This window comes from Pristiophorus japonicus, chromosome 8 (genome assembly GCF_044704955.1).
Source record: "Pristiophorus japonicus isolate sPriJap1 chromosome 8, sPriJap1.hap1, whole genome shotgun sequence".
Classification (NCBI taxonomy): Eukaryota; Metazoa; Chordata; class Chondrichthyes; family Pristiophoridae; genus Pristiophorus; species Pristiophorus japonicus.
The window spans coordinates 18,589,040-18,612,243 of record NC_091984.1 but is presented as its reverse complement, the minus strand read 5'-3'; the positions used below and the strand labels follow the sequence as shown (position 1 = coordinate 18,612,243).

Here is a 23,204-nt window from a genome sequence, read left to right as displayed (position 1 = left end):
CCTAGTTCTAGTCTCCCCGACCAGTGGAAACAATCTCTCGGCCTCTATCTTGTCTATCCCTTTCATTATTTTAAATGTTTCTACAAGATCATCCTCATTCTTCTGAACTCCAACGAGTAAAGACCCAGTCCACTCAATCTATCATCATAAGGTAACCCCCTCGTCTCCGGAATCAGCCCAGTGAATCGTCTCTGTACCTCCTCCAAAGCCAGTATATCCTTCCTTAAGTAAGGCGACCAAAACTGCACGCAGTACTCCAGGTGCGGCCTCACCAATACCCGATACAGTTGCAGAAGGACCTCCCTGCTTTTATACTCCATCCCTCTCGCAATGACGGCCAACATTCCATTCGCCTTCCTGATTACCTGCTGCACCTGCAAACTAACTTTTTGGGATTCATGCACAAGGACCCCCAGGTCCCTCTGCACCGCAGCATGTTGTAATTTCTCCCCATTCAAATAATATTCCCTTTCACTGTTTTTTTTCCCCCAAGGTGGATGACCTCACACTTTCCGACATTGTATTCCATCTGCCAAACCTTCCCATTCGCTTAACCTATCTAAATCTCTTTGCAGCCTCTCTGTGTTCTCTACACAACCCGCTTTCCCACTAATCTTTGTGTCATCTGGAAATTTTGTTACACTACACTCTGTCCCCTCTTTCAGGTCATCTATATATATTGTAAACAGTTGTGATCCCAGCACCGATCCCTGTGGCACACCACTAACCACCGATTTCCAACCTGAAAAGGACCCATTTATCCCGACTCTCTGCTTTCTGTTAGCCAGCCAATTCTCTATCCATGCTAATACATTTCCACTGACCCCGCGTACCTTTATCTTCTGCAGTAACCTTTTGTGTGGCACCTTATCGAATGCCTTTTGAAAATCTAAATACACCACATCCATCGGTACACCTCTGTCCACCATGCTCGTTATATCCTCAAAGAATTCCAGTAAATTAGTTAAACATGATTTCCCCTTCATGAATCCATGCTGCATCTGCTTGATTGCACTATTCCTATCTAGATGTCCCGCTATTTCTTCCTTAATGATAGTTTCAAGCATTTTCCCCACGACAGATGTTAAACTAACTGGCCTATATTACCTGCTTTTTGTCTGCCCCTTTTTTAAACAGAGGTGTTACATTAGCTGCTTTCCAATCCGCTGGTACCTCCCCAGAGTCCAGAGAATTTTGGTAGATTATAACAAACGCATCTGCTATAACTTCCGTCATCTCTTTTAATACCCTGGGATGCATTTCATCAGGACCAGGGGACTTGTCTACCTTGAGTCCCATTAGCCTGTCCAGCACTACCCCCCTAGTGATAGTGATTGTCTCCAGGTCCTCCCTTTCCACATTCCTGTGACCAGCAATTTCTGGCATGGTTTCTGTGTCTTCCACTGTGAAGACCGAAGCAAAATTAATTGTTTAAGGTCTCAGCCATTTCCACATTTCCCATTATTAAATCCCCCTTCTCATCTTCCAAGGGACCAACATTTACTTTAGTCACTCTTTTCCGTTTTACATATCTGTAAAAGTTTTTACTATCCGTTTTTATGTTTTGCGCAAGTTTACCTTCGTAATCTATCTTTCCTTTCTTTATTGCTTTCTTAGTCATTCTTTGCTGTTGTTTAAAATTTTCCCAATCTTCTATTTTCCCAGTAACCTTGGCCACCTTATACGCATTGGTTTTGAATTTGATACTCTCCTTAATTTCCTTGGTTATCCACGGCTGGTTATCCCTTCTCTTACCACCCTTCTTTTTCATTGGAATATATTTTTGTTGAGCACTATGAAAGAGCTCCTTAAAAGTCCTCCACTGTTCCTCAATTGTGCCACCATTTAGTCTGTGTTTCCAGTCTACTTTAGCCAACTCTGCCCTCATCCCACTGTAGTCCCCTTCGTTTAAGCATAGTACGCTCGTTTGAGACACTACTTCCTCATCCTCAATCTGTATTACAAATTCAACCATACTGTGATCACTCATTCCGACAGGATCTTTTACCAGGAGATCGTTTATTATTCCTGTCTCATTACACAGGACCAGATCTAAGATAGCTTGCTCTCTTGTAGGTTCTGTAACATATTGTTCTAAGAAACAATCCCGTATGCATTCTATGAATTCCTCCTCCAGGCTATCCCGTGCGATTTGATTTGACCAATCGATATGTAGGTTAAAATCCCCCATGATTACTGCCGTTCTTTTTTCACATGCCTCCATTATTCCCTTGATTATTGCCTGCCCCACCGTGAAGTTATTATTTGGGGGCCTATAAACTACGCCCACCAGTGACTTTTTCCCCTTACTATCTCTAATCTCCACCCACAATGATTCAGCATTTTGTTCATTAGAGCCAATATCGTCTCTCACAACTGCCCTGATATCATCCTGTATTAACAGAGGTACCCTACCTCCTTTCCCTTCTTGTTTATCTTTCTGAATTGTCAGATACCCCTGTATGTTTAATTCCCAGTCTTGGCCACCCTGCAACCACGTTTCTGTAATGGCCACCAAATCATAACCATTTGTAATGATTTGTGCCGTCAACTCATTTACTTTATTTCGAATGCTGCGTGCGTTTAGGTAGAGTGTTTTAATACTAGTTTTTAAACCATGATTTTTAGTTTTGACCCCTTCTGCAGCCCCTTTACATTCAGTGGCCCCTTTTGTTTTTTGTCTTGGGTTTCTCTGCCCTCCACTTTTACTCATCTCCTTTCTATCTTTTGCTTTTGTCTCCTTTTTGTTTCCCTCGGTCTCCCTGCATTGGTTCCCATCCCCCTTCCACATTAGTTAAACTCCTCCCCAACAGCACTAGCAAACACTCCCCCTAGGACATTGGTTCCGGTCCTGCCCAGATGCAGACCGTCCGGTTTGTACTGGTCCCACCTCCCCCAGAACCGGTTCCAATGCCCCAGTAATTTGAATCCCTCCCTGCTGCACCACTGCTCAAGTCATGTATTCATCTGAGCTATCCTGCGATTTCTACTCTGACTAGCACGTGGCACTGATCGCAATCCTGACATTACTACTTTTGAGGTCCTACGTTTTAATTTAGCTCCTAGCTCCTTAAATTCATCTCGTAGGACCTCATCCCTTTTTTTTACCTATATCGTTGGTACCAATATGCACCACGACAACTGGCTGTTCACCCTCCCTTTTCAGAAAGATTAGTGAAGACAAATGTAGGTTCCTTGCAGTCAGAAACAGGTGAATTTATAATGGGGAACAAAGAAATGGCAGACCAACTGAACAAATACTTTGGTTCTGTCTTCACTAAGGAAGGCACAAATAACCTTCCGGAAATACTAGGGGACCAAGGGTCTAGCGAGAAGGAGGAACTGAAGGAAATCCTTATTAGTCAGGAAATTGAGTTAGGGAAATTGATGGGATTGAAGGTCAATAAATCCCCAGGGCCTGATAGTCTTCATCCCAGAGCTTAAGGAAGTGGCCTTAGAAATAGTGGATGCATTAGTGGTCATTTCCCAACATTCTATCGACTCTGGATCAGTTCCTATGGATTGTAGGGTAGCTAATATGTAACCCCACTTTTTAAAAAAGATGGGAGAAAGAAAACAGGGAATTATAGACCAGTTAGCCTGACATCGGTAGTGGGGAAAATGTTGGAATCAATTGTTAAAGATGAAATAGCAGCGCATTTGGAAAGCAGTGACAGGATCGGTCAAAGTCAGCATGGATTTATGAAAGAGAAATGATGCTTGACAAACCTAAAATTTTTTGAGGATGTAACTAGTAGAATGGACAAGGAAGAACCAGTGGATGTGGTGTATTTGGACTTTCAAAAGGCTTTTGACAAGGTCCCACACAAGAGATTAGTGTGCAAAATTAAAGCACATGGTATTGGGGGTAATTTATTGACGTGGATAGAGAACTGGTTGGCAGACAGGTAGCAAAGAGTAGGAATAAACAAATCCTTTTCAGAATGGCAGGCAATGACTAGTGGGGTACCGCACGGTTCATTGCTGGGATCCCAGCTATTTACAATATACATTACTGATTTAGACGAAGGAATTGAATGTAATATCTCTAAGTTTGCAGATGATACTAAGCTGGGTGGCAGTGTGAGCTGTGAGGAGGATGCTAAGAGACTGCAGGGTGACTTGGACAGGTTAGGTGAGTGGGCAAATGCATTTCAGATGCAGTATAATGTAGATAAATGTGAGGTTATCCACTTTGGTGGCAAAAACAGGAAGGCAGAATGTTATCGGAATAGCGACAGATTAGGAAAAGGGGAGCTGCAACGAGACTTGGGTGTCATGGTTCATCAGTCATTGAAAGTTGGCATGCAGGTACAACAGGCGGTGAAGGTGGTAAATGGCATGTTGGCCTTCATAGCGAGAGGATTTGAGTATAGGAGCAGGGAGGTCTTACTGCAGTTGTACAGGGCCTTGGTGAGGCCACACCTTGAATATTGTGTTCAGTTTTGGTCTCCTAACTTGAGGAAGGACGTGCTTGCTATTGAGGGAGTGCAGCAAAGGTTCACCAGACTGATTCCCAGGATGGCAGGACTGACATATGAAGAAAGACTGGATCGCCTAGGCTTATATTCACTGGAATTTAGAAGAATGAGAGGGGATCTCATAGAAACATATAAAATTCTGACGGGATTGGACAGGTTAGATGCAGGAAGAAAGTTCCCGATGTTGGGGAAGTCCAGAACCAGGGGTCACACTCTAAGGATAAGGTGTAAGCCATTTAGGACTGAGATGGGAAGAAACTTCTTCACTCAGAGAATTGTGAACCTGTGGAATTCTCTACCGCAGAAAGTTGTTGAGGCCAGTTTGTTAGATATATTCAAAAGGGAGTTAGATGTGGCCATTACGGCTAAAGGGATCAAGGGGTATGGAGAGAAAGCAGGAATGAGGTACTGAAGTTGCATGATCTGCCATGATCATATTGAATGGTGGTGCAGGCTCGAAGGGCCAAATGGCCTACTCCTGCACCTACTTTCTATGTTTCTATGTTTACGTGGCGTGGTATCAAATTGTGTCAGATAACGCTCCTGTGAAGCACCTTGAGATGTTTTACTACATTAACAACTTGTATTTATATATAGCGCCTTTAACATAGTGAAACATTCCAAGGAGCTTCACAGGAGTATTATGAGATTAAAAATTTGACAGAGATGAATAAATAGAAATTAACACAGGCTTGGTCAAAGAGGTATAGTTTAAGGAGTGTCTTGAAGGAGGGAAGACAGGTGAAGAGGTTTAGGCAGGGAGTTACAGAGTTTGGGGTCTCGGCAACAGAAGGCACAGCCACCAATGGTTTAGCGATTATAATCAGGGATGCTCAAGGAATTAGAGGAGCTCAGACATCTCGAGGGGTTGTGGGGCTGGAGGAGATTAGAGATAGGGAGGGGCCGAAGCCATGGAGGGATTTGAAAATAAGGATGAGAACTTTGAAATAGAGGCATTGCTTAACCGAGAGCCAATGTGGGTCAGCAAGCACAGGGGTGATGGGTGAGTGGGATTTTGTACGAGTCAGGACACGGGCAGTCGAGTTTTGGATCACCTCCAGCCAGGAATGCGTCAAAGTAGTCAAGTCTAGAGGTAATAAAGGCATGGATGAGGGCTTCAGCAGCAGATGAGCTGAGGCAGGGGCGAAGACAGGCAATGATACAGAGGTAGAAATAGGCGGCGCTGTATAAATGCAAGTCATTGATGTTGGATAAACCAAAATTTCCTAAAGTGTAAAAGTGAAGACAGCACTCGTATGTCTCTGGCTTCGACTTCATCAACCAGCCTGGCTGGCAGAAACTCAGCAAGAGGTCATGCAAACATAGGCCCTGATGTTCTGTCAAACATCTGACCCATAACCACTGATACCCCTACCTCATTTCCACCACTGCCTACTTTGTGCAGTTGTCAGACAGGAAGCAAAGAGTAGGAGTAAATGGGTACTTTTCAGAATGGCAGGCAGTGACTAGTGGGGTACCGCAAGGTTCTGTGCTGGGGCCCCAGCTGTTTACACTGTACATTAATGATTTAGATGAGGGGATTAAATGTAGTATCTCCAAATTTGCGGATGACACTAAGTTGGGTGGCAGTGTGAGCTGCGAGGAGGATGCTGTGAGGCTGCAGAGCGACTTGGATAGGTTAGGTGAGTGGGCAAATGCATGGCAGATGAAGTATAATGTGGATAAATGTGAGGTTATCCACTTTGGTGGTAAAAACAGAGAGACAGACTATTATCTGAATGGTGACAGATTAGGAAAAGGGGAGGTGCAAAGAGACCTGGGTGTCATGGTACATCAGTCATTGAAGGTTGGCATGCAGGTGCAGCAGGCGGTTAAGAAAGCAAATGGCATGTTGGCCTTCATAGCAAGGGGATTTGAGTACAGGGGCAGGGAGGTGTTGCTACAGTTGTACAGGGCATTGGTGAGGCCACACCTGGAGTATTGTGTACAGTTTTGGTCTCCTAACCTGAGGAAGGACATTCTTGCTATTGAGGGAGTGCAGCGAAGGTTCACCAGACTGATTCCCGGGATGGCGGGACTGACCTATCAAGAAAGACTGGATCAACTGGGCTTGTATTCACTGGAGTTCAGAAGAATGAGAGGGGACCTCATAGAAACATATAAAATTCTGATGGGTTTAGACAGGTTAGATGCAGGAAGAATGTTCCCAATGTTGGGGAAGTCCAGAACCAGGGGTCACAGTCTAAGGATAAGGGGTAAGCCATTTAGGACCGAGATGCGGAGGAACTTCTTCACCCAGAGAGTGGTGAACCTGTGGAATTCTCTACCACAGAAAGTTGTTGAGGCCAATTCACTAAATATATTCAAAAAGGAGTTAGATGAAGTCCTTACTGCTAGGGGGATCAAGGGGTATGGTGAGAAAGCAGGAATGGGGTACTGAAGTTGAGTGTTCAGCCATGAACTCATTGAATGGCGGTGCAGGCTAGAAGGGCCGAATGGCCTACTCCTGCACCTATTTTCTATGTTTCTATATGTTTCTATCCCTTGAAGATTGTTTTCCCCCCCCCCCACAAATGTTCGCCTCACCGGCCCCTTCACCCTCCCACTCTTCACAAACTTTAATTCACCTCTTCGGACTGCACAAAGACCACCCCCCCCTACTCCAGCGTTGCCTAGTTCCACGGTTCACTGCGGCCCAGTCCGCAAGTCCCTCACTAGACTCGCCCCACCATTTGTGAAATCTTGCACCCTGCCCCCAAACCCATTTGCTTCCATCTCTCCGACTCTTGATTGCTCCCTGCTCCATCTTCAGATGTTAAATATCAGAGTGAATAGCGATACTGCTGAGTCAGCTAGTAAGTTTGAGGCAGGGCGGGACTTGTGGTTTTAATTTACTCAAACTATAGCAAACAAGAGGCGAGTGACTCAACCGAGTACAGCACACTCATGACCAAAGCTCTAACAACAATTTACATTTATATTGGGCATTTAACATAGCAAAACGATTAACAATAGTAATAGCAACAACTTGTATTGCTGTACAACGCCTTTAAAGTAGTAAAATATCCCAAGGTACTTCACAGCAGTATTATAAGACACAATTTGACACCGAGCCACATAAGGAGAAATTAGGGCAGATGACCAAGAGCTTGGTCAAAGAGGTAGGTTTAAAGGAGGAGGGAGAAGAAGAGAGGCGGAGAGGTTTAGGGAGGGAATTCCAGAGCTTGAGGCCTCTGCAGCTGAAAGCACGGCTGACAATGGTGCAGCGATTAAAATCGTGGATGCGCAAGAGGCCAGAATTAAAGGAGTGCAGAGATCTCGAAGGCTTGTAGGGTTATAGGGGGATAGAGAGATAGGGGGAGGTGAGGCCATGGAGGGATTTGAAAACAAATGAGGATTTTAAAATGGAGCCGTTGTCGGACCAGGAGCCAGTGTAGATCAGAAACTACAGTAAAACAGAGCTTCCTGAGCACAGCAGGATTATTTCTCCAGCAAAATGCAGTGAGTGGAGGAGAGTTACACAATATAAAACAACCCCAGTTACTTTCAGCAGTCCAGTCAACGGGTGTGATTGACGGGGGAATTATTCAATCATCTCCATTCTGGCTGGAACACTATATGCAGTCATTAAATATTTCAGCCGCTACACACCTTTCCAAAACTATTCTGCCTTCAAAAAGTCTCCAGAAAATCCTCTCTCTGAAAGTTTTCCACCTTTATCACAAAAATTCACTTCACTTGATTATCAGTATCCATCTCGCTCCACTTCCACTTCCAAAGCACATGTGTCAGCCTAGATTATGTGCTCAAGTCTCTTGAGCCAAGGCTGACTGCATCAGAGAAGAGAGAAAAGACAGGTTAACAACTTGGGTGCGGGTCATTCATCAAAACTGGGCACTGGAAGATTTATTTTTCAGTTTCCAGCTCTAACGAATAAAGAACTTGCATTTATATAGCGCCTTTCACGACCTCAGGGCGTCCCAAAGCACTTCACAGCCAACAAAGTACTTTTGATGTGTAATCACTGCTGTAATGTAGGAAACACGGCAGCAAGTGCCCACAAACAGTGATGAGATAATCTGGGGTTAAGCGACGGTGGTCGATGATTAAATATTGGCCTGGACACCAGGGAGAACTCCCCCTGCTCTGTTTCAAGTAGTGTAATGGAATCTTTTACGTCCACCTGAGGGGGCAGACGGGACTTCGGTTAAACATCTCACTCGAAAGACGGCGCTACCAACAGTGCAGCACTCCCCCCAGTACTGCACGAGAGTGTCGGCCTGGATTTTGGGCTGTGAAGTTGAATTTGAATCCACAAGTTTCTGAAGTGAGAGTGCTGCTGGCTGAGCTGCAGCTGACACCACAAGGGTCAGGTTTAGGTCCATTAGTCTTTTCAAATTTTAAACGACCTAGACTCAGGTGTAGGGACCAGCATTACAAAGTTGGCAGATGATATGAAACCTGACAATGTAGTAGATAGTGATGAGGATAGTTGTAGATTTCAGGACGTCAGACAGGATGGTAAAATGGGCCGAAGTATGGCAGATGGAGTTCAATGCAGAGAAGTGTGAAGTGATGCACTTTGGGAGGTAAATACGGAAAGACACAATTTTGAAAAATGTAGATCAGCAGTGGTGACCTTGGTGCCCATATACATAAATCCTTGAAGGTGGCAGGGCAGGTTGATATGGCGGTTATAAAAGCAAATGGGTTACTTGGGTTTATAAATAGAGGCCTAGAATATAAAAGCAAAGAGATCATGCTGGAACTTTATAAATCACTGGTTAGGCCTCAGCTCGAATATTGCGGACAATTCTGGGCACCAGGATAGATGCAAGGACTTAGAAAAGGGATCTAGGAGGCTTACCAGGAATGAGTGGCTTCAGTTCTGAGGAGAAATTGGAAAAATTAGTTCTGTTCTCCTTAGAACAGAGAATGTTAGAGGTGACCTAATAGATGTTTTCAAAAACGTGAGGGGTTTTGATAGAGTAGATAAGAGAAAAACTATTCCCTCTGGCGAGTGGGTCAATAACAGAGGTCATAGATTTAAAATCATTGGCAAAAGATCCAGAGGGGAGCGGAGGAGAATTTTGTTTTCACTAAGGGTCGGGATCTGGAACGCTCTGTCTTAAAAGGTGGTGGAAGATGATTCCATACATAATTTTAAAAGGGAGTTGGACAGGTACTTGAGGCTGAGTTACGGACAAAGCGTGGAGATGTGGGACTAAGCACCACTGCTCTATGGGCCGAATGGCCTCCTTCCATGCTGTAAGATTCTATGATTCTGTAAGGACACGAAGCAGAAAAAACTGTCTTTTCTCTCTTTAGATGCTTGCTGCATATTTTTTTCATTTCCTGTTTCTACACATATTATCATTAATCATACATTCAACAGAGCCGCAAACTTACTGAAAGGGAGTCCTCTCCAACTTGGCTGCTAGCCAGAGCCATAATGTTAGGAGAATAGAATTTTTCATACATGGAGGCCCCCTGGCAAGTGTCAATGATGAAAAGCAATTCATGGTACCTGGAGAAAGCAAACACTCATCAAGTCTTACAGCAAAGCCTCGTTTCATCTGTACGTTCAAAGCAGTCTCCGCAGGCTCCCCTCTCTCTTAGACCATTGAAGAAGCACAAATGAAAACAACTGGTAGCTCTCCAGTGATGAAAACACTTTCCTTTATATAGCACCTTTCACAACCTCAGGACGTCGCAAAGCACTTTACAGCCATTTGATGAGTAATCGCTGCTGTAGTGTAGGAAACGCGACAGCAAGCGCCCACAAAAAGCAATGAAATAACGACCAGATCATCTGTTTTCTGTGTTCGGCACTTCTGACATTGCAGCACTCCCTCAGTAGTCAGCCATGGTTCAGTTCGTAGCACTCTCGCCTCGAAGTCAGATAGCCATGGGTTCAATCCCCACTCCAGAGACTGGAGCACAAAAATCTAGGCCGACCCTCCAGTGCAATGCTGAGGGACTGCTGCACTGTCGGAGGTGCCGTCTTTCAGATGATGACGTCAAACCATGTGCTCTCTCAGGTGGCATAAAAGATCTCAGGGCACTATTTCGAAGAAGAGCAGGGGAATTATCCCCGGCGTCCTGGCCAATATTTAATCCCTCAATCAACATCACTAAAACAGATTATCTGGTCATTGTCACATTGCTGTTTGTGGGAGTTTGCTGTGTGCAGAATTGGCTGCCCCGTTCTCTACATCACAACAGTGGTTACATTTCAAAAGTACTTAATTTGCCATTAAGTGCTTTGGGACGTCTTAAGATGGTGAAAGGCGCTATATAAATCCAAGTCTTTCTTTCAGTACTGCACTGAAATGCCAGCCTAAATTTTGTGCTCAAGTTTCTGGAGTGGGACTTGAACTGACTCAGAGGCAAGAGCACTACTACATAACCACGGCTGACACTGTACACATTCAGTGTTCATTTAGTCTTAAAATAATTTTAATTTTATTATCTGGAGCTCAAGTTTTAGTCTTATTCTTTTATGGAAGCCGATTCCTCGATCAGGTGCTCACAGCAAGGAGTGGTACTTGCAGCCCGATGCCCCTGATTTTCCATTTAATTAAATGGATGGAAAATGAAGGCTTGAGGCCTGCGATTTCACTATGAGCGCTTTCATCGAGTATGTTGATCGGAGAACCATCTCCATAATCTTCAGCAGAAATTGGTTTTCAGTGAGTTTTTGTTTTAAGCTCCCAAATTTGAGTCAGTAGTTCCAGCTTGGGAAAAAAGTCTTCGTAAGAAATTTGAGGTTTTGATTTCACCGGAGACATTTCACAAGTCGTTTCAAAATTTCAGTCACCTTTATTGTTTCACTCTGCACCGTAGCTCATAAGGGCTCATAAGTGAGGAGAGAAAAATAAACCTGGCTTTCAATGAAAATATTCACTCATCAATCTTCAACATCTGGTCCAGATGTTGTGGACGACTGACTGATTCTGGAATTAAGCAAAGCTAAAACTTCGGTCCATTGCGTAGGCTGATCTGGTGGCTCCATTTTAGCTTTAAGCGTCACATGAAAATTTATATCTAATTTTAATTTAGTGCCGAAAATAATTGTGGTGAATGACTATTTTCCTCATTACTTTAATCGACTAACGCAGTAAACGTTCGAGCGAGAGGCGGGGTCAAATATTCCCGTTAAACGATAGATTCCGTTTGCCTCTTGACAGGACACGGGTCGGAAGGAGCCTGCGGTCCACAGGTGATCCCGTGACCCTGCACTCCCAGCAGAGAGCAGAGTCCAAGGGTGGTGCATCTTGGGAAATCTGGGCATGGACCACTAGGGCTTTCTGTCCGTCAACATCAACAGATGCAAAAATAAATCACGGTCTGCGCTACCTGCGAGCGCCGTGTCCCCCTGGGAGTGCCCGATTGCGGAATCACTCCTTATATGTCTATCCGGTCAAGCATGGCGTCATCAGCTAGCAGCACGCCCGAGCTTTTACCTTCTCTTTTGCCACATCTGCTCAAACGCATCGCCGAGTTCGACATTTGTAATTTCTTCGGAATCCTGGAATTTTAGGAACCCATTGCCGCCGTGTCCTTCAATTAAAACAAAATGTGATAAACACACACACAATAATATCATGCATGCAAACACCATCATGTCAGTTGGCAGCCCTCGTACTGCGGGGTCAGCAGGTTGGGGGAATAAGACCCACATCAGGATTTGAGTGCGCATTCCAAGCAGATGCTTAATGCGACATTCAGATGAGGCTTTAAACTAAAATCCTGATCTCCCAGTTCAGGTTGACATTAAAAGCTTCATGGGAAGGTGGCGTTGCTGGTATTCTGGGAGATCATCAAGTTTGCTGAAAGGACATTGGCCAGCCAAATCGATCGAGTGATAATAATGTCTCTGATTTTCTCTCCTCGGTTCATTATACAGCAAGCTCTCTTTTTTTGAAACCTGCAGCGAGACAGAAAGCACTTACACCATGCTTTTGATATCCTCAGGATATCCCAGTGTTTTACCACCAGCTAGACAGATGAGATTCCGTTAAGTTGGCCAGTGTGCTGTGTTATAAAAGAACTGTATTTATATAGCGCCTTTCAAAATCTCAAGACGTCCAATGAAGTGCTTTTGAAGTGTAGTCACTGGTGTAATGTAGGAAACGCGGCAGCCAATTGCGCACAGCAAGCTCCCACAAACAGCGATGGGAGAACGGACAGATAATTGCTTTAAGTCTAGCTGAGCGATAAATATTGGCCAGGAAACCAGGGAGAACTCCACTGCTCTTCTTCAAAAAAGTACCTTAGGATCTTTTAGTCTTACCAGAGAGACAGTTCACAAATTCTAACAGGTTACGTATAAATATTGCAAAGATAGCCACGGCTTCTTAGAGCAGACTCGAGAAGATAGTGAATTGAAACCACTGTACTTCTTTTCATGGATTTAACGGATAACCTCTGGATAGTGTCAGCTGTGGCTCAGTGGGTAGCACGCTCTCCTCAGAGTCAGAAGGTTGTGGGTTCAAGTCCCACTGCAGGGACTTCCTTAGGGAGCGCTGCACTGTCAAAGGTGCTGGTTTTCAGCTGAGACATTAAACCGAAGCCCCGCCTGCCCTCTCAGGTCCACGTAAAAGATCCCATGGTACTATTTTCGAAGGAGAGCGGTTATGCCCGGTGTCCACGCCAATGTTTAGCCTTCAATTAACAATCACTAGAAACAGATTATCTGGTCATTATCATCATCATAGGCAGTCCCTCAGAGTCAAGGATGACTTGCTTCCACACTAAAAATGAATTCTCAGGTGATTGAAGAGTTCAATGCGGGACCTACAATCTCTCTCATTATCACATTGTTGTTTGTGGGAGCTTGCTGTGCGCAAATTATCTGCCGTGTTTCCTACATCACAACAGTGACTACTTGTCAAAGATAATTCATTGGCTGTAAAGCGTTTTGGGATGTCCCAAGGTTGTGAAAGGCGCTATATAAATGCAAGTTTTTCTATATTGCTAGTCCAATATCATGAGCTGCCCACCACCAGCATCACACCTACCCGTCATGTAGATGAGAATGTTGCTTCTATCATCTGAAAGTAGCCGCTTGGATCGGGGAGTGCTGAGAGGAAGCCGGCCCATTAACACCCGTAAAAAGTTCTCGACAGTAACCTGAGAATAATGCGAAAATAATTGAAGCCAACATTCTCTCCCCAGTGTCCCGGCCAACATCCCCCCTTCAACCAACATCGCCAGGAACAAATCAGGCCCCGATTCATCTCGCTATTGTTTGTGGGATCTGGCTGCTGCCTCGTTTCATAGAAATTTACAGCACGGAAGGAGGCCATTTCGGCCCATTGTGTCCGCGCCGGCCGGCCAAGAGCTATCCAGCCTAGTCCCACTTTCCAACTCTAGGTCCGTATCCCGGTTGGTTACAGCACTTCAAGTGCATATCCAAGTACTTTTTAAATGTGGTGAGGGTTTCTGCCTCTACCACCCTTTCAGGCAGTGAGTTCCAGACCCCCACCACCCTCTGGATGAAGACATTTCCCCTCATATCTCCTCTAAACCTCTCTTCAATTACTTTAAATCGATGTCCCCTGTTTGTTGACCCCTCTGCCAAGGGAAACAGGTCCTTCCTATCCACTCTATCCAGGTCCTTCATAATTTTATACACCTCAATCAGGTCTCCCCTTAACCTCCTCTGTTCCAAAGAAAACAGACCCAGCATCTTCAATCTTTCCTCATAGCCAAATTTACCCACGTAGCAACAGTCACTTGCACATCAAAGTCATTTGTTGAATGATGTGAGAGATTTGATATGTAAATAAGATTACACAGGAGATACACAACAGAAACAGGCCATTCGGCCCAACCAATCAATGCCGGCGTTTATGCTCCACTCGAGCCTCCTCCCGTCTTTCCTCATCTAACTGTATCAGCATAACCCTCTATTCCTTTCTCCCTCATATGCTTATCAATCCTCCCCTTAAATACATCGATGCTATTCGCTTCAACCACTCCCTGTGGTAGCGAGTTCCACATTCTCACCACTCCCTGGGTAAAGAAGTTTCTTCTGAATTCCCCATTTGATTTCTAGATACATAAATAAGAACCTAAGAAATAGGAGCAGGAGTAGGCCATACAGCCCCTCGAGCCTGCTCCGCCATTTAATACAATCATGGACTCGGGTCCACTTCCCTGCCCGCTCTCCATAACCCCTTATCGTTTAAGAAACTGTCTATTTCTGTCTTAAATGTATTCAATGCCCCAGCTTCTACAGCTCTCTGACGCAGCAAATTCCACAGATTCACACCTGTCTGAGAAAATAAATTTCTCCTCATCTCAGTTTTAAATGGGCAGCCATTTATTCTAAGATTATGCCCCCTAGTTCTAGTCCCCCCCATCAGTGGAAACATCGATTCTGCATGCACCTTGTCAAGCCTTCTCATAATCTTATACGTTTCGATAAGATCATCTTTCATTCTTCTGAATTCCAATGAGTAGAGGCCCAACCTACTCAACCTTCCCTCATAAGTCAACCCCCTCATCTCTGGAATCAACCTAGTGAACCTTCTCTGAACTGCCTCCAAAGCAAATATATCCTTTTGTAAATATGGAAACCAAAACTGCATGCATATTCCAGGTGTGGCCTCAACTGTAGCAAGACTTCCCTGCTTTTATACTCCATCCCCTTTGCAATAAAGGCCAAGATTCCATTGGCCTCCCTGATCACTTGCTATACCTGCATACTAACCTTTTGTGTTTCATGCACAAGTACTCCCAGGTCCCACTGTACTCAGCACTTTGCAATCTTCCTCCATTTAAATAATAACTTGCTCTTTGATTTTTTTTTTCTGCCAAAGTGGATGACCTCATACTTTCCAACATTATACTCCATCTGCCAAATTTTTGCCCACTCACTTAGCCTGTCTATGTCCTTTTGCAGATTTTTTGTGTCCTCCTCACACATTGCTTTTCCTCCCATCTTTGTATCGTCGGCAAACTTGGCTACGTTACACTCAGTCCCTTCTTCCAAGTCGTTAATATAGATTGTAAATAGTTGGGGTCCCAGCACTGATCCCTGTGGCACCCCACTGGTTACTGATTGCCAACCAGAGAATGAACCATTTATCCCTACTCTCTGTTTTCTGTTCATTAGCCAATCCTCTATCCATGCTAATATATTACCTCCAACCCAGTGAACATTTATCTTGTGCAGCAAATGCATCTTTTGCATCAAATGCATCAATAAATGCATCTTTTTTTTTTAAAGCAAGTAAATTTGGGTATTTTTGTGATCATCAAGGCGACAATCAGTGCTGGGTAAGTGGTGTCTGTATCAAGCACTCCATGCCAGATGCAGAATGAAGCTCCCTTTAGTCTAACCCATCAACATGCCCCTGCTCCATCCTCAGAAGTCTGTTCTTTCCCGCAAGTCCCAAACCTGTGGCCCTTCTCAAATTGCAATAAACTGGATTACAGACTGTGCGACCCACGGAAACTAACTGGAGTATGAACATACAAACAATGACGGTCAGTAAAAGGCCCCCTGCCCCATCCAGCCTGTCCCACACATGTGTAATCACAATATATACACTCACTACCCCACCCAGAAGCCATCTGATCTCCTGGGAGAGACAAAAAATCAGATAAAAAATCCAGGTCAATTGCAGGGGGGGGGGGGGGATAAAAATCTGAAAAATTCCTCTCTTCCCCCCTTAGGCTTAGTCCAGGAAACCACTGACCCGAATACCAGATACTGACCTTTTCGACGGGGTGATCTCCGCCACAGCCGCAAATAGGTGCGGCTCACGTCTGAAGGAAGTTAGTGAATTTCAAAAACCCACTTTACTCGTGGCCCACAGGCGTGGCTGGATTCGAGCCCTGCTCCTACAGATGAAAGGCCAATGTCTAACCCACCGCGCCATCTACTTCCATAAATTTATTTTTTTTATTATTATTATTAATAATTGAAGCTAAGAATGCAATATTACTCCAGCAAACAGCACACAATGCGCCCTCTGACCTCGTAGCCTCGGTAGTCAACCTCGACATTGTCTCCGTAGACATTCAGCTCCATATTCTTGTGACTGAAGATGGTGGCGGGTTTGGGGTTTCGTGGGTTACACGCCATGTCATCCGCGAGCATCAGCACAATATGACTGAAAGAAAAGGAATAAGGCTAGTCACAGAGTTCGAGCAAACTGCTGTACGCCAAGTCTCTCTGCGATGTAGTGATGGCGACAGGGCTGTCACTGGTGGTGGCAGCAGGGGAAGTGATTTGAGAGGATGAGTTACGAGAATTTTAATTGAATCAGAGGTACTATGGTTCAAGCCCCATTTCGCAGCATCGTCAGAGGTGCTGCCCTTCGGATAAGAAATCAATCCAAAGTTCCGCCTGTAAAAGATCCCGTGGTACTATTTGATGAAAAGCAGTTCCACTGAACTGCTTCATATTTGTCACATCTGGCACTCACTGACGGTGGCAAAGCCTTTCTTTCAGCTTTAAGGATTCAAACGGTTTCAAAGTGTCGGCACTTGAGGTCTGCAATCAGCTCGAGTAGATAAAGACTTGGTTTTATACAGTGCCTGAACACCTCTTTCAGAAACACCTCAAAGCACTTTACATCTGGGTGTTACAATGTCCTAAGTGCCCCCAGGTTGGAGATGAAAATCGGTCATGGCTGCAGCTCCTGATCGCTATCCAGTGGAGCCCCCTGCTGGTAACTGGACATGCAGGATCAGGATGGAGGGGAAGGGCAGGATCAGGATGGAGGGGAAGGGCAGGATCAGGATGGAGGGGAAGGGCAGGATCAGGCTCGGCTGTGATACCTCCACACCAAACAGCCTGCTGACACTTTCGATAGAATTCCATTCTTGGAAGAATAACCACTTGTGAGAGATACAGAAGCTCTGCAAATGTATCAAATCCTTCAGGGGAGAGATGGGTTAGGGAGGGGGGTGGGGGGGGCAGGGGCATGGAAGAGAGGAGGGCACGAAGGGAGAGAGTCAAAAGTGCTTGGGGGAAAAAAGTAGCTGCATTTATATAGCACCTTAACACATCTCACAGGACATCCCAAAATGCTTCACGTACAATGAATTACTGTGAAGTGCAGTCACTGTTATACAATTTCAAGTGCCCATTCCATATCGACTTGAGCACAAAATCTAGCCCGACACGTCAGTGCAGTGCTGCATCTTTCGGATGAGATGTTAAACTGAGGCCCCGTCTGCCCTGTTAGGTGGACATTAAAAATCCGATGGCACTATTTCGAAGAAGAGCAGGGGAGTTCTCCCGCTATCCTGGGTATATTTATCCCTCAACCAACATCAGATTATCAGGTCCTGATCACATTGCTGTTTGTGGGAGCTCGCTGTGTACGCAAATTGGCTGCTGTGCTTCCTACATTACAACAGTGACTACTCTTCAAAAAGTACTTCATTGGCTGTAAAGTGCTTTGGGACATCCTGAGGTCGTGAAAGGCGCTATATAATTAGAAGTCTTTCTTTTTTTCTTTGTGAAGCAAGTAACCTTAATGTACAGAAAAACAATCTCAGGTGCACATCCAACACCAGACTGCCCAGTGCACGTCAAATCTCTCCTATTTTCACATCTTTCCCTCTACAGGGCTCTACGGATTGAAGAACAAGGTGAGCAAGTACAACAGCTCGTGCAGTTTTCCTTACCTGTCTGGGATCCCTAGTCTCTTGACGCTCCTATAAATTGACAATGTATTGGCAACATGACGGTAGTTGAACCAGAATCTAGACGTGCACACCTTGGGAGTGAAAAATCAGAACAGCAGAGCAATTAACGGCACAGCACAGGCGGCCCATCGAGTTGTGACAAGGTGCAATATCGCACCACAGCAGATTCCTTTCCTACAGTACAGCAACTGTAAAATTATCAGCGAGGATTTTACAGCAGGGGACATTTTACCGAGCGTCTGGACGAGGCAGCCATCGAGAAGCTAAATTTATAGTTTAAGAGAATAGTATTTCCGATAGGGAGAATGGCTGCGTGACAGAAATCGTAAGAAACTGAAAGCGAATGTTGCATAGAATGAAATTGTATTTACAGCACAGAAACAGGTAGGGGTAATAGAAAAGCAAAATGTTATTTAAATAGAGTGGGACGACAGAATGTTGCAGTACAGAGGGACCTGGGGGTCCTTGTACATGAAACACAAACGGTTGGCATGCAGGTACAGCAAGTAATCAGGAAGGCAAATAGAATGTTGGCCTTTATTGCAAGGGGGATGGAGTATAAAAGTAGGGTAGTCTTGCTATAACTGTACACAGCTAGAGTACTACGTACAGTTTTGGTGTCCGTATTTAAGGAGGGGTATACTTGTATTGGAGGCAGTTCAGATAAGGTTCACTGGGTTGATTCCTGGGATGAAGGAGTTGTCTAATGAAGAAAGGTTGAGCCTGTATTCATTGGAGTTTAGAAGAATGAGAGGTGATCTTATTTTTATAGCCTTGTTAATCTACGTCATTAATTTTAGTGATGTGTGTATCTGTACCCCTAGATCCCTTTGCTCTTCTACCCCATGTAAACTCCTATTTTCCAAGGAATATGTGGCCTCCTTATACCTCCTACTAAATGCACCACCTCACACTTATCTATATGGAAATTCAATTGCCATTCACAAATGTATTAATGTCTTCTTGCATTCTGTCGCAGTCGTCCTCAGTATTAACTACACCCCTCTATCTGCAAATTTTGAAATTGCACTTCCGTAACTTTGAATGTCCTGAAGGACCCGAATGTGGCCGAGGACTTTAGAGAGTGTAAGTAAGGGCAGAGGGGAGAAAGGAAAAAAGGAGAAAGTTGAAATCAAGCTGGGGTGAAGGAGGGAAGCCTAGCTGGGCAGACAAGATACAACAGAGGCTGTCGACTTACATCTTTTCTTGCTCTGTTGCCTCTCACTCGGTGAGGGTCTCGGAGGATGAGGCAGTGTAGAGGGAGCTTTATACTGCATCACGCTGCTCCCCTAGCTGGGTTTCCTTGTTAGGACACTGTAAAGGGAGCTATACTCAGCATTAAACCATTATGTTTGACCAGAGAGCACTTGATGTGGACGCCAGGCGCTGGAAACAGATGATCCTCCATTCCCCGGCACTAGCATCTCTCACCTTATTCAGCAGCAACTTGCATTTATATAGCGCCTTTAATGTAATAAAACGTTTCAAGGGGTTTTGCAGGAGCATAATCAAACAAAATTTGACACTGAGCCACATAAAGAGATATTAGGACAGGTGACCAAAAGCTTGGTCAAATAGGTTTTAAGGGGCATCTCGGAGGAGGAGAGAGGGGTAGAGAAGTAGAGAGGTTTCGGGAGGGAGTTTCAGAGATTTGGGCCCAGGCAGCTGAAGGCACGGCCACTGATGGTGGGGTGAAGGAAATCGGGGGTGTTCATAACTGGAGAAACGCAGAGATCTCGGAGGGTTGTAGAGCTGGAGGAGGTTACAGAGATAGGGAGGGGCGAGGCCACGGAGAGATTTGAACACAAGGATGAGAATTTAATTCATATATTTTTAAATATCTAAACAAGCACAAGGTAGCCAAGCCATTTGGATATGCTCTCATCGACAAGCGTAAAACTGTGTGTTTTCTAGTAGTTTATACAATCTCACCAGTACGGCCCAATTGTTTGTGTGACCACTTCTGAAGAACTGCTTTACTCGAGGCTGTATGAACAAAAAATAAATACAAATCAGGAAATATTCTAAACTCAGCTACAAAACAGAAAGCTGAACATTACCTGTGCTTTCTTTGCTTGTGTTTTATTTTTACATTTGCTTGTCACAAATAATCAGATATTCATGTCTAAATCAGAACATTTCGAACTTTAAAGTTACTTCCATTTAAGTTTGGGAGTGGCTCAGTGGTCTATAGTTAAGTGATTCCACCTGTAGAAGATTAAAACAAAACCGGACCGGACTGAGAAGTCCCTGAAGGTTCCACAGATGCCGGTCGGCATTTGGTATTTTGCCTCGGCTGTTACTTCCCGCGCAAGTCTTAACTGGAAGCGTCAGCAGGCTATTCAACCATGGGGGAGTGGGGAGGCCAATCTGCACACTGCCTCAGGCAGAAAGGGATAGACGGTCAATTTCCAGCTAGTGTTTTCATTGGCTAGCAACCAGGGCCCCAAGTTTCCACACACGGCAAAACAGGCGCCCCTCCGAGCTGGGCGCCCGTTTCTCGCGCCGAAAACGGCGCCTGAAAAAAAACGCGCTATTCTCGAGCGCTTTGCAGCTCGATGTCTGCTTGGCGCGCCGCCCAGAGGGCGGAGCCTACCACTCGCGCTGATTTTGTCAGTAGGAGGGGGCGAGTACAATTTAAATGAGTTTTTTTGGTGCCGGCAACCCTGCGCGTGCGCGTTGGAGCGTTCACGCACGCGCAGTCTGAAGTAAACATTGGCACTCGGCCATTTTAAAAAGTGCTGCAAAAAAGTGAAAATTTGTTTATTGAACCCTTGCAAAGGCTTGTATTTTAATTTTCTTGATATTTCTGTGTGTGAGGGTGAGGGAGTGCATTCTGTAATTAAAGATAGACTGTGATAAACGGGACACATGCACTTGTTTGAGACTATTCAAATTCTTTGTAGCTGTTCAATTTTTAACATTTTTAAATAAAACCACATTGCCCTTCCATGATCAGCACTGAGGCTTCTTGCAGCCTTCTCCCTGCCTCCGCCCCCCCTGCCGTCGGGAACGGCTGCCTCAAGTACTGAGGCTTCCTGCAGCCTTCTCCCTGCCTCCCCCACCCCCGCTGCCGTCGGGAACGGCTGCCTCAAGTAATGAGGCTTCCTGCAGCCTTCTCCCTGCCTCCCCCGCCCCCCCTGCCGTCGGGAACGGCTGCCTCAAGTACTGAGGCTTCCTGCAGCCTTCTCCCTCCCTCCTCCTGCCGTTCGTCGGTCCCGACGGCAAACCGCTGCCTGAAAGGCCTGCCTGAAGCACTTTCACACAGGTAGGAACATGGTTTATTTAATCTTTTCTTTGCTTATAAATTTTTATTCAGGTTGGATTTATTTGTATAATATTTGTATTTGTATAACTAAGGATTTATTGTAGAATGTAATGACTTCCCTTCCCCCCCTCCGTTCCCCTCCCCCTCAACCTCGTTCCCGACGCCTAATTTGTAACCTGCGCCTGATTTTTTTGTGTAGACAAGGTTTTTTCAAGCCTAGAAAAATCTTCACTTGCTCCATTCTAAGTTAGTTTGGAGTACGTTTTCACTGTGGAAACTTTCAAATCAGGAGTCAGTGGCCAGACACACCCCTTTTTGAAAAAAAAATTCTGTTCAAAAGTGAAACTGTTCTACCTGACTAGAACTGCAGAAAACTTAAATGTGGAGAATTCCGATTTCTAAGATACTCCGTTCTCCACCAGTTGCTCCTAAAAATCAGGAGCAAATCATGTGGAAACTTGGGGCCCAGGAGTGGGATCTCTGGCTGATTTTCCCTCCTAATTCGAGGGACTACGGGCAAAACGATACTGCCCCTATTACGCAGCTCAGCTGATCAAGGCCTTCACCAACTGATCCACCAGAAAGCCCCCTCCATGGCTTTAATTTGGCGTTCCCTTCTGTTTTGAGTAGCGTATCATTAATGCCCAGGTCTCGAGTAAAGCAGGGTACTTTGAGACACTAAGTTTATCGAAATTGTACCATCTGGTGGCTTCAGACTTCGGGAGGAATTCCAAACAAACAGCTGCGCTTTATTTCCCTACACATTTGACTTCAATGAATATTTGCATTTCCGAAGGCAGGCTTCCAAACTGACAGGGTGCAGCCACTTGTGTTTCAAGTTATGGTCAAGCTTAGCAAAGCTGGTCCATCTGAGCTTGATGCTTCCAGCGTTCAAAGATGTGGCTACAGCTGGAGATGGAAGCAAATTTTTTTTTTTTTTTTATAAATATTTGGCTGGAATTTAACCACAATTAAGCCAAACCATTTCTTGCAACAACAAAAAAATGCATGGGGCCAGTTTTGATGTCTCCCTCGGGTCAACTCTTGGTGAGTGTCCAAGGGTGTTGCATCTCTCTCTCCTCCTCGATGCTACAGACCGATTATGTTGACACCCTGTGCGCTCTTTCTCTCGTCCCCCTCGTGGTTCTGCAGTGTCCCGTTCGCCCCGCCCCGCCCCCACCATCCCATCATTCTGCGGATGATCTTACAAAGTATTAGAATTAGATAGTATTTACAGCACGGAAACAGGCCATTCAGCCCAACATGTCTATGCTGTGTTTATGCTCCAAACAAGCCTTCTTCCACCCCTCTTCATCACACCCAATCAGTTTATCCTCCTGCTCCTTTCTCTCTCGTGCTTAGCTAGCTTTCCCTTAAATGCATCTATGCTATTTCACCTCAACTGCTTCTTTTTTTTTTAAAACTCGTTCTCGGGATATGGGTGTCACTGGCAAGGCCAACATTTATTGCCCATCCGTCATTGCCCTTGAACAACTGAGTGGCTGGGCCATTTCAGAGGGCAGTTAAGAGTCAAACACAGTGTTGTGAGTCTGGAGTCACATATAGGCCAGACCGGGTAAGGGCAGCAGATTTCCTTCCCGAAAGGACATTCGTGAGCCAGATGGGTTTTAACGACAACACATTAGTTTTGTGGTCACCATTACTGATACTGGCTTTTTATTCCAGATTTATTTAATGAACTAAATTTAAATTACCCGGTTGCCGTGGTGGGATTTGAACTCACAGCTCCAGATCAGTAGCCCAGGCCTCTGGATTTCTAGTCCAGTAACATTACCACTATGCTATCGTTCCACATTCTA

At 45.0% G+C, this 23,204-nt stretch overlaps 1 protein-coding gene across 1 annotated transcript in view; it reads right to left on the bottom strand.

Annotated features, from left to right (window-relative positions):
* Window positions 1-23,204, bottom strand: part of pigk (phosphatidylinositol glycan anchor biosynthesis, class K) — a 128,446-nt gene that overhangs the window by 86,972 nt on the left and 18,270 nt on the right. Inside the window, exons 2-7 of the mRNA XM_070886545.1 lie at window positions 20,049-20,102; window positions 18,096-18,187; window positions 16,435-16,570; window positions 13,466-13,577; window positions 11,909-12,005; window positions 9,852-9,969 (exon numbers count right to left, since the gene is read on the bottom strand). Coding sequence (XP_070742646.1) covers window positions 9,852-9,969; window positions 11,909-12,005; window positions 13,466-13,577; window positions 16,435-16,570; window positions 18,096-18,187; window positions 20,049-20,102 — 609 coding nt within the window. The remainder of the gene's footprint in view (window positions 1-9,851; window positions 9,970-11,908; window positions 12,006-13,465; window positions 13,578-16,434; window positions 16,571-18,095; window positions 18,188-20,048; window positions 20,103-23,204) is intronic.